The sequence below is a fragment of the Manis javanica genome, chromosome 10, assembly GCF_040802235.1.
Source record: "Manis javanica isolate MJ-LG chromosome 10, MJ_LKY, whole genome shotgun sequence".
Taxonomy (NCBI): Eukaryota; Metazoa; Chordata; class Mammalia; order Pholidota; family Manidae; genus Manis; species Manis javanica.
In genome coordinates, this window is record NC_133165.1 from 99,489,773 (window position 1) to 99,502,385 (window position 12,613).

Below are 12,613 nucleotides of genomic sequence, written 5' to 3' on the forward strand. Positions count from 1 at the left end.
AATTTGATGCAATCCCTCTCAAATTACCAGCAACATTCTTCAATGAATTGGAACAAATAATTCAAAAATTCATATGGAAACACCAAAGACCCCGAATAGCCAAAGCAATCCTGAAAAAGAAGAATAAAGTAGGGGGGATCTCACTCCCCAACTTCAAGCTCTACTACAAAGCCATAGTAATCAAGACAATTTGGTACTGGCACAAGAACAGAGCCACAGACCAGTGGAACAGATTAGAGACCCCAGAAATTAACCCAAACATATATGGTCAATTAATATTTGATAAAGGAGCCATGGACATACAATGGCAAAATGACAGTCTCTTCAACAGATGGTGCTGGCAAAACTGGACAGCTACATGTAGGAGAATGAAACTGGACCATTGTCTAACCCCATATACAAAGGTAAACTCAAAATGGATCAAAGACCTGAATGTAAGTCACGAAACCATTAAACTCTTGGAAAAAAACATAGGCAAAAACCTCTTAGACATAAACATGAGTGATCTCTTCTTGAACATATCTCCCCGGGCAAGGAAAACAACAGCAAAAATGAGCAAGTGGGACTACATTAAGCTGAAAAGCTTCTGTACAGCGAAAGACACCATCAATAGAACAAAAAGGAACCCTACAGTATGGGAGAATATATTTGAAAATGACAGATCTGATAAAGGCTTGACGTCCAGAATATATAAAGAGCTCACACGCCTCAACAAACAAAAAACAAATAACCCAATTAAAAAATGGGCAGAGGAACTGAACAGACAGTTCTCCAAAAAAGAAATACAGATGGCCAAGAGACACATGAAAAGATGCTCCACATCGCTAATTATCAGAGAAATGCAAATTAAAACTACAATGAGGTATCACCTCACACCAGTAAGGATAGCTGCCATCCAAAAGACAAACAACAACAAATGTTGGCGAGGCTGTGGAGAAAGGGGAACTCTCCTACACTGCTGGTGGGAATGTAAATTAGTTCAACCATTGTGGAAAGCAGTATGGAGGTGCATCAAAATGCTCAAAACAGACCTACCATTTGACCCAGGAATTCCACTCCTAGGAATTTACCCTAAGAACGCAGCAATCAAGTTTGAGAAAGACAGATGCACTCCTATGTTTATCGCAGCACTATTTACAATAGCCAAGAATTGGAAGCAACCTAAATGTCCATCTGTAGATGAATGGATAAAGAAGATGTGGTACATATACACAATGGAATACTACTCAGCCATAAGAAGTGGAAAAATCCAACCATTTGCAGCAACATGGATGGAGCTGGAGAGTATTATGCTCAGTGAAATAAGCCAAGCGGAGAAAGAGAAATACCAAATGATTTCACTCATCTGAGGAGTATAGGAACAAAGGAAAAACTGAAGGAACAAAACAGCAGCAGAATTACAGAACCCAAAAATGGACTAACAGGTACCAAAGGGAAAGGAACTGGGGAGGATGGGTGGGCAGGGAGGGATAAGGGGGGGGAAGAAGAAGGGGGGTATTAAGATTAGCATGCATGGGGGGGAGGGAGAAAGGGGAGGGTGGGCTGCACAACACAGAGAGGACAAGTAGTGACTCTACAACATTTTGCTAAGCTGATGGACAGTAACCGTAATGTGGTTGTTAGGGGGGACCTGATATAGGGGAGAGCATAGTAAACATAGTATTCTTCAGGTAAGTGTAGATTAAAAATTTAAAAAAAAAAAGAAAGAAAGAAAGAAAGAAAAGGGGGATTACTCCTTAACAGGATAAAACTATTGGTAAATCAAAGATCAACGCATGCTTTAAATATCCTTAATGTTGATCACTTAAAGGGTGTCAGATGATCAGCTATGGAGGTACTCTTTTCTGATAATATTCCTTTCTCTTAATTAAAAAAAAAAAAAAAAAGCAGTTACTGTGTGCTGACCTCCAATGAGTTCTGCACAGTGGTATAGAGGGCATGTCAAAGTGTGGGCAAAGGGTCTGTTTGTTTCTATGCAGAAGATCAAGGCCTAGCTTGGATACCCAGAAAATGAACTAAGATACGATATGAGGAGGAGTTTCCGGCATCAGCACTCTCTGGAGGACTCGTGCCGGGGGATGATCATCAAAAAGCCTCCACAGGGATCCGGACGATGCTGCGGTTGTGGCTGCATCCAGCCCACCATCTCCTGGACTTGCCATAAGAAGGAGGAGGGAGATGTCTAGGCTGGCATGTGCATACAGTGAGACAACGAATTTGACTGGATCTGTACTGTTGGAACTCAACCAGGAGTTGGGAGGGGTGCAAGTTGTAGCACCCCAAAATCTCATGACTATAGACTATCTATGGTTAAAAGAACATATGGGATGTGAACAGATCCCAGAAATGGGCTGCTTTAATTTGTCTGATGGTTCAAGTACAGTTAGAAAATATCCATCATATCATAGATAAATTTTCACAAATGCCTAGGGTGCCTAAATGGTTTTCTTGGCTTCACTGGAGATGGCTGGTAATTATAGATTTGCTTTGTTTATGTCACCGTATTCCTATTATGTCAATATGTGTGTGCAAATTAGTTAGTAGTTTAAAACCTATACATACTTAAGGTACTATACAAGAAGATATGTCAAAGAAATAATCAATCCTCCCAAGTTTCCTTCATATGCTACATCTATAGCTTTTCTTCTTCCTTCCTAACTACAAACTTTAAATAGAATTCGTGCCTCATATCGAATTTACCGAGTATCATAATTCCTCCAGGTGGTAAAGATACCTCGAGACAAGTGCTGGGCATAGAAGCCACAGGGCATAAATCTGCAAAGAAGTAAAAAGCTAACCTTTGCAAACAATATGGCTTCTCTCTCACTTACCAACTTTACATTTCCCTGTATGGCCCCGGAAGATGACTGGTTAGCCAGAGACGGGTAAGATTCCTCAAGGGAGGAACAACCTAAGACAGGCACAGTCGCAGGGGGGCCATCAGGTGAGAATTTGGGGATCAACAGAGGTGAGGCTCAGAACCTCACCCCCCCTGCTTTGAGAGAAATCTTCTGCATCCGTGGATGTCTTGCTGCCCTTGTCTAGCCTGGATTAATACTTAGTCCATAGGCACACACCTGATCATCTGATCATCTACATTTGCCTTCTTACAGCACTAAACTATGTTTTCTACCTTTATCTTGCATCTACCTACCACTTCAGCATTTTATTAAAAATAAAAATAATAATAATAATAGGAGAAATGTGGGATCAACATATAAATCAAGTACAAAAATCAAATGAATATTCATATTTGACCTGATGGTTTATAGGTCATATTGCATGATCAAAACCGAAAGTTTCTGTGATGACTGCCCTTGTACTGTTCACCATGTAAGAATTTATTCACTCTGTAAGAATTCGTTCACCATGTAAGAACTTGTTCGTTATGCTTCAGAAGATTGGAGGCTGACGAGAATTAGGCTTGAGATGGATTAATGATTGTACATTGAGCATTGACCCCCCTATACTGAATTTTATTGTTGTTAACAACCATTTGATCAATAAATATGAGAGATGCCCTCTCAAAAAAAAAAAAAAAAAAAAAAAAAAAATTAAATAGCAAGATATCCAGATAAAGAAGATTCTTGGACTAAAAGTCTCACAATTTATTTCACATAAAGAAAACAACTAAACATTCTGATTTTTAAACCATTTACACATAAAGTTTTTTTCCTATTAATTTAATAGCATACCTGTGTAGCTTCAGGAGCCATAGTCTTCCTTTGTTCTGTTGATTTTTCTATTGCTTCACTAAGAGATTTTGCATATTGTACCATAGCCTTCAATTGGGAATCCGTTAAAACCCAAAGTAAATCATCCAAAATTAGAACTAATTTTGTTGCAATGACATTACAGTCCTTTAACTGTCAGAAAAAATGATTCATAAAATTAAGCTAAGAATTAAGACATATAATGCACTTGTATTAAGAAATGTTTAAAAATTTTGAATGGAATTAAATAGGGACCCTCCCCTCATTCACGAAATGTTTACTGAGCTCTTATAATATGGAAGGTATATCTCCTGATATTAGAGATACAGGAGTAAAAAAGCAAAAAAAAAAAAAAAATAAAGCCATGGACAAATTCCTGTACCTTAACAGGTAGAAGTTACAGAGGCTCAAGTATTTATATAATTTAATTTTGCATTTGTAGCTAATAAATCCCATAATTATCTATATTAATTCAACTAATTCTAGCACAGAAAGGGGCATTAAATTAAATAAAAACTAAAATGCTATTTTGACATTTCATATTTCTGAATATTTGCATTGGTATACTTTGAAAAAAAAATTTTCAATTAAATATAAATTTAATAGTTATTTGTGTCTAGTGATATAAAACATATTACTGAGACTTCAATTGAGCCATGGTTAAGAAAATCATTACTCCCTCATTCAATTTCACCACAATCCATAAGGAACTCTCAATGTCTGATGTCTTTATGCAGCTACCTTTAACTGTTTATCTAAAATGTCAGCCATATCTTAATAACCTTCAAAAGCTAGTAGTTTTGGTGACTGATCATGGAGGCTTTGTTATTTGCCCACTACTGAGCAAGATTCATTCAATAGATGAAATTGTAAGACAGTTAATGCTCAATATATATTTCTCTATTTAATCTATCAAAAATAAAAATCTATTAAATCCAGAAGACTGAAAAATGTTACCATTACACTAGACTTCTTCAAATACTGCTTGAGGCACTGTATTTCTTTTTATTTTTCATTTCTTTAATATTCCAGTATTTCACCTAAAAATTATTTAAAATTTCCTGTCAATTCTAACACTTATCCCATGAATCAAAAAGGTAACCTTGTGGACTTACTCTTCTTTTAAGTGTAACTCTGATTTTTGATTGGTTGGTTATTAACCGAACAGGAGCACACATAATTTCAAGATGTGAACTTTGTGTAGCATCTGCCTCTATTCGAATCATCTGCCAATTTATTTCTTTAAATGTCAAAACCTGAGAACAGAGATTAGTTTCATTTACTCATACAAATATAATGAGAAAAATGCAGTTGTACACAACAGAAAAATTTACATAAAAATATCTCTTTACTAATTTTCTAATGACATCCTAAAAGATTTATTACAGTAAAAAATTACAATATGCACATTTTAAATTAAACAAGAGTAATACAGAGAATAGTTAAAAGAATAAATGTAGTAGTATGTAAATCTAAGTAACCACGTGAAGTAATTATTTTAAACATCTTTTCTTATTTATCAGTGACTAAGCCATTTTTAAACAAAAAAAGAAAAGTCAAAAATTTTACCTCTCCTCTCTGGGGATCCTGAATACGAGTAAATCTTAAATCTCCATGCTCCCAGTTTGCATTTACGCTATAGATCCGTAGCTGGGAAAGTTCAAAAGATGCATTGAAGGCTTTTGCTCCAATGCGGATGACAATGGAATTTACAGAAACAGAAATTCCCTCAACTACTTTTTCAGCAAAGCCATATTCACTGGAAACACAAAACAAAATATAATGCACCCAAACTTAATCATTAAAAGAGAAAAAATTATCCGTTAATATTCTCATAGAAGTACAAACTGCCAAAATATTCATTTTTGCTTAAAAAATGTTTGGTTAAAATAATCAGCTAGCCTGGTTACATGTAAGTCATAAAAATGCTCTTCTCAAAATAATAAAGTATTTAAGAATTGGAGGTTATTCCCTAAATAAAGTTATTGTAATCATTGCTCAAAGCTGCCTATTTTGAAAAAGCATTAGTCTAGCCAACTGGCATCTATAAGGTAAATAAGAGAGTTATATTCTTAACAAAAAGGCTACAGAGTCCAACTGGAAAATAATCTTAAAATTTAGGAATAAGGTCAAGAAAAGTCCCTAATTCAGTTCACCAAATATTTACTGAGCATCACTATGTGATCAATGTTGGAACATAAGGAAAACCAAAATACAATTATGATATTTGTATGGTTGGCAGATTATTTAGGGAGGAGAAAAACACCCTTATAACTGAAACTGAGGCAGCCTGTGATTAAATGCTTTAAAAAGAGGAATCATCATTTGATAGAGGAAGAAAGAGCTTGTAACTGGGGAGAACTATATCCAGGAAAAAAAAGTGAACTTTACAGGAAAGATGGGAAAGAAGAGAAATCTTAAAATAGGAAAACACATAAGCAAAAGAACAGAGAAGTAAGGAAGTAGAGCTCATGTTTTGAGAATGATAATACAATATGACTGGACTGTATACTATCAATATATTTTGGCAGGAGCATTGGTGAAAGGGGCATATTACTTCAATAACCAATATGACCATTATTCTTAAATCTATGTCTCTATCTAATATCTTGTTGGATCTTCGACTATAAAATTCAAATGTCCACCAGGTATCTCCAACCTTGCTGCCTTTCACACATTTCAAAGCCAATATATATAGAAGTGAACCCATCATTTTTATCAATCATACACATCTCTTCCCTACACCTGCCACCTAACATCTTGATTTACTATCTTCATATAAAAAAAAAGACCCAATGATCTTCATTCCCCTAAAAAAAAATACATAATCATATTTTTTATAACTATTACAGACATAATGAATCATAGTCTTGAAGGAACAAAAAAAAGCTATGGATTTAATAAGCATCCTAAGTGATGACTATAATCAAGCAAATCTGGAAAACACAAAAATAGACTGACCGTACTGTCATTTATCAAAACATATGGATTATTATATGATTATAGGATTATAAAGCTTACTGATACTATAAAAACATGAATTAGGAAGAACACTATCAACTACACTTAGCACACACTGACAAAATACCTAATTTCTGCCACACCGAATTAAAATATATCTTTCATTAATAGCAATTTTCCTGATCTTATCCTCTTTCAATAATCTTGTCTACTTTTTCTCTAATGTTTCTTACTCTAGCCAATTTAAAGAACATCTCCAATCTACTTTATTAAACCTGGAGTTGGGGGTAGAGGGCAGAGCCAAAGGCCAGTAATTGTGAAATCACAATCTAAACTTTAAAATCTCAAATAGCTGGATGATGCATGAACTAATGTGAAAAAAACATAATGAGAAAGCTCTTTCTCAGTCACTATTACCTGTAGTCTACTGATAAACTGCACATCTAATAAACCTGGCCTCTAGTTAACTCTTCGTAGTGGATGAATCACCACCAGATTCCCATGTAGCAAGCCACTGTAGGTATTTTTATATAGTGCACAATGTAAAGGTGGTTCAACCTTGGTGAAAAAGAAGGATGTGTGTGTGTGCGTGTGTATTCAAGCACACACATATCTGTACGTATATTCATCCTCAAGAAGAGTTTTATCACTGGTTTTACAGAGCACCTAGAATACTATAAATGTTCTGGGCTGCCACGCTGTACAACTTGAAAAAGGCACTAATCTCATTAAGGCCTATGTGAACATTTTATCTAACAGGTGCACAATCCCAAGATAGTGCAGAGAACTTGCCTTAAGGAAATTATAATAAAGTGCCAGATCCAAATTTATGGAATGCAAAAATAAACAGGCAATTAAAAAAACCCTATTTTTAAAGAACTATTCTAACTTATCAAGAAAGCTTTGTGATTGGCCCTCATGCTTCTACTTTATTAGCATCTGATTTTTATCTATAAAAATCCCAACCATATAAAGTGTAAGCATTCTATATTTAATGAATTTTAGAGTAATTCAAAGGCCTATAATTTTTAAGGCATCAACTTAACTTTTAAGAGTCATAAAAGTTCCACTGATATATAGAATAAATGATATGCAGAGAAATTATACAGAGACTAAGTAAGAGACTATCTGAATTATAGATTACCTGATCTCTTCTGTTTCCATTTTCTGTTAACTGCTCTGCCTTTGGCTGATAGTTACTATTTAATATCAAGAAAAGCAATATGATAAAAGAAGCTAAAAATTAACTCTGCTACTTTTGCAACATATGTACTAAAACTGCAAAATGTTTGATAGGAGAGATGACCAAAATAGAGACTGTTTGAGGTTATGGTATTTTTATTTTATATTCCATTATTGCTGATAACATAGCTGACTACAGAAAAGAATTCTCTTTGCCAGTCATATAGATTAATAGACATAGCTTACCTCTGTCCTGAAGCAGTTGCAATTGGAGATGGGCCATTAGGATTTCGTGGTTCTTCACATGTACTCATTTCCATGATTACTTTATCCAGGGACTAATAAAAATACATTAAAAATGTAAACAGATACTTTGTATTAAGAAAATATTATTTAAGACTATTTTCTCTTTTCTTTCCTTAGGAGCAAAGTAAACAGTGAGTAGCCTCTCAAGTTCTGAAAAGACAAATACTGAAACAGGAAACAGTGCTCAGTCCTTTCTTATAGCACTATTATCTAGTAGAAAAGTTGTGTGTATTATAGGGATATGGGAGAAAAAAAAACATTAAAAGAAGTAGCCATGTGGAGGACCTGAACAGACACTTCTCCAAAGAAGAAATTCAGATGGCCAACAGGCACATGAAAAGATGCTCCACATTACTAATCATCAGAGAAATGCAAATTAAAATCACAATGAAATATCACCTCACACCAGTTAGGACGGCCAACATCCAAGAGACAGGAAATAACAAATGCAGGTGAGGATGTGAAGAAAGCGGAACCCTTCTACACTGCTGCTGGGAATGTAAACTGGTGCAACCATTGTAGAAAGCAATATGGAGGTTCCTCAAAAAACTAAAAATAGAAATTCCATTTGACCCAGGAATTCCGCTCCTAGGTATTTGCCTGAAGAAAACAAGATTCCTGATTTGAAAAGACATGTGCACCCCCAAGTTTATTGCTGTACTGTTTACAACAGCCAAGATATGGAAGCGACCTAAGTGCCCATCAATAAATGAATGGATGAAGAAGAGGTGGTACATATACACAATGGCATATTATTCAGCCATAAGAAGAAAATAAATCCTATCATTTGCAACAACATGGATGGAGCTACAGGGTATTATGCTCAGTGAAATAAGCAAGGCAGAGAAAGACAAACACCAAACGATTTCACTTAATTGTGAAATATTTTAAAAAAAAGCAAAACAGAAAGAACAAAAGAGCAACAGACTCATAGACACCAAGAAGGGACTAGTGGTTACCAAGGGGGAGGGGCTGAGGAGGATAGAAGAGGAGGGGAAGAGGACTGAGGGCCATAATAATTCTCAATCACAACACAGGTTGATCATGGGGATGGTAGTACAGCACAGAGAATACAGTTAATGATTCTGCCACATCTTAGTAAGTTGATGACAGTGACTGCACTGGAGAGGGTGAGGACTTGATAATATGGGTAAATCCTGAACCACTGTGCTGTGTATTTGAAACCAACAGAGATTGTATATCAATGATACTTAAAAAAAGCAGCCATTTACTTCTGAGATCATCAGATTTTACGGAAGTGAAATCTCTAATCCCAGGATGTAATATATCATCAACGGACAAATGACATTATATGTTAATGAATGGGACTAAGCCGGCTCTAATAAAAGTTTATCCCAATTTAAGACATTAACTATAAAAAGTATGAAATTGGCAGGAAATGTGCAAGAAAATGAACATTCCCATAATGAAAAAATGTCTTTCTTGGGGTAACGGTTTTTTCCTGACGTAGACTGAATGTCCTTAGTAGTCATCACTAACACAACTCCGGTCATTCTTCATTTTCTATTTTAATACAGCATTTATTATCTGAAGCTGTCTTATTTTATTTACTTGTTCATTGTCAGTTTCCTCTTTAAAAATACAAGTTCTCTCAGGGCACAGGGGAGGTGCTCAATAAATATTTGTGAAATGTATGAATCACTAAATGACCAAGTGATTTTTCTTCAATCTTCCTTAAAAAATAAAGTATATTAAAGAATATATTTTTTGATTTACTAGATTAGTAAAAGCAGAAACACGGAAAATTTGAACTAAGTATTATTAAAAGAATCTCACAGTATGTCAATAAAGACTTAAATGACATGATAAAATACACAAACTTAGAAGAACATAATATTCTAGACCTGAAAAACTTTAAAGACCCTCCTATTTTCAAGTTTAAACTTCTCCATAAAGGCCATAAATTTATGGACTGAGAAAAATACCATCAAAATATAACAAAAGCTAATTAGTGGAAAAGCCAGATTATGTTTCTATGACAAAAAAAGAGATTATCATTAACATAGTTAGGTCATATGTATATATAAATGTTTATTTCTGAGGCAATTCAGAACTCACCAAAGAGATGGGATGTGTTTTCAGTTTTGTCCATGGGATCTATGAAAAAAAAAATTTTTTTATAAATAAATCATTAAAAAATAATGTAAAGTAGTAATCGACAGATGTTCTCTTAATATAGTGAGTCACTAAATTAGATCACTTTTTCTCAAACTGAAAAATAAATTAAACTATTCATACTTCTGAAATCAAATGTACCTATTTTATATAAGAAAATACTACTTGTCATATTTTTCCTACTTATCTTTTTTTTTCCTAAGTTTTTTATTTTTTATTTTTTATTATGATATTGTTAATGTACAATTACTTGAACACCATTTTGGTTACTACACTCCCCCCATTATCAAGTCTCCCCCAGATACCCCATTACAGTCACTGTCCATCAGCATAGTCCTAGTCATCTTTTTAAATAAAAATTTCAGGTTCTCTGAAAAATCTTTTTTAAGTCCTTAAAACAAATTTTAATTTCATAATTTAAACTAAGACTGCAACAAAACATAGTGTTTTGTTCATCTGTTTTTTAAATTCTAGAATTCTGACCAATCTCTTTGTAGATACTTGAGAAAAATACAAAAGTTGATGTCAATAATGTAAAATGTAAGGAATATAAAATAAATATTGTTCAAACATACACTACACTAAAAAATCATATTTTGTAGATATTTGGGTTTATGGAGGACAGAACAAAAATTAAACGTGACCACATAGGTACCTTTCCACATCTTTTCTTTGGAGCCCAATTTTAATTTCATGAAACAAATTAGAATGCAGTATTCTCCCAAGCAGACTCTCAAACAGGCCTCATCTTTAAGAGCAAGATGTGATATGACATTATGATTAGAGTCAGAGATAAGAAGGAATAAATTTTAATAAGTAGGAGTAACTACAGTAACAGAAAACTATAAAATCCTCAAAATATGGAAAAAAATGAGGAAAAGGGTAAAATTTTAAATAAAACTATAACGCACAAAGAAAATTCGTCAGTCCTTATGCCTTCATTTGATATAAAGTGCTTACTAGAAATTTAAATTACTCCATTTGACAAATCCTTTGAAAAAATATCCTTGAATATATGCCAAGTTTAACCAATTATTTTATTAAATTACCAAATTTTATAAATGTTAATATCACTAAATTTAAATGGAATTAAATCTGTAAATTAATAATACATTAGTACATGACTGCAACTATATTCTTAAGACTCACATTCACATAATTATTTAGGTTAAGGTATCTGTGTTTTTAAACTATGTTAATAAAAATGCTTCTTTATATAATTATCTAAAACAAAATACTATTTTAGAAGATGGGGATGAAAGCAAAAATGAAGAAAATTCCTTCCACAGACATCAAAGTCTCACCCTAATTGATGCTTTATTACAAAAAACTTTGTTGATGGCAAGCCATGTTGGCAAATCCAACATATTCTGGAGCACCTCTTCATCCAACTCCAAATTCTTCAGTTCACCTTCTCCTTTGAGGGTACTTAGATTTATCTTGTCAGGAGATAAATTTTTGGTAAATCTGAAAGAGAATGTATAGTGACATTAATTTTAGGGTCAGTTGCTGTACCCCAATCTCATTCCTCTAAATATAAAGGACATTAAAATTAATAGCAGCTCCTAGAAACAAACATTAAATTCACACTGGCTAAAGAGAAGCAAGGTGGGGTCATGCGAACAGGTAAAGTGTGTAGGTAGGTGGTTAGTCCACAGAGAGGGCTCATAGATTGGTTGTTGGATGATGCTTCATTTCAACCCATGCTTTTAAATGTGGTTATTGTTTTGATCTCTGTTGTCCATAGTTCTCTTATACAAAGCCTAGTGTTTTTGGCATACATTTGAGTATCATATCTCTATAAACAATCAAGCTCTAGTTCTTACTGACCTTCAAATGGTAAGGGAATGAGGAGACCCTTTAAAATAGCAACAACCACCACGGTTCACCATGTCAAGAATGATGATCAAAGGGCATCGGGACCCCTTTCAGAATCATCCTGTCATTCCCAGCTTTAGAAACTGAGCCAGATCATTCCAGGAATTACAGTACATATACGTAACATCTTGTCCTAAAAAGTCTCTGAGAAAGGGGATTTTGCAACTCTATTTAAGCAGCTGATTTTGGTGTTTCCTACATGAGATTTTTAAATATACCGATTATTTAAACCAAGAATTAGCTGTATAAATACCATCTATCCTTTCCATAGAAGTTAATTGTTATTTAAAGTGCCAGAAGTCACAAAGGAAACTGGACCCTAAGATTCTGATAAAAGAACTCAGATTCTCTAAAATAACATAAAAATGGAAGTTTTTAAATTTAAAGAAGATTGGAAATTATAATAATAGTTAAAAATAATAGTGAATATTTGCCAA

General features: G+C 34.0%; 1 protein-coding gene across 5 annotated transcripts in view; it reads right to left on the minus strand.

Annotated features, from left to right (window-relative positions):
• The window catches only part of BLTP3B (bridge-like lipid transfer protein family member 3B), a 124,837-nt gene that overhangs the window by 57,381 nt on the left and 54,843 nt on the right, over positions 1 to 12,613 (minus strand). For all 5 annotated transcript variants that reach the window (XM_073213684.1, XM_037023000.2, XM_037023003.2 and 2 more), the window contains 6 exons: positions 11,603 to 11,765; positions 10,242 to 10,280; positions 8,103 to 8,194; positions 5,283 to 5,472; positions 4,829 to 4,969; positions 3,696 to 3,866 (listed from right to left, as the gene is read on the minus strand). In XM_073213684.1, coding sequence (XP_073069785.1) covers positions 3,696 to 3,866; positions 4,829 to 4,969; positions 5,283 to 5,472; positions 8,103 to 8,194; positions 10,242 to 10,280; positions 11,603 to 11,765 — 796 coding nt within the window. The remainder of the gene's footprint in view (positions 1 to 3,695; positions 3,867 to 4,828; positions 4,970 to 5,282; positions 5,473 to 8,102; positions 8,195 to 10,241; positions 10,281 to 11,602; positions 11,766 to 12,613) is intronic.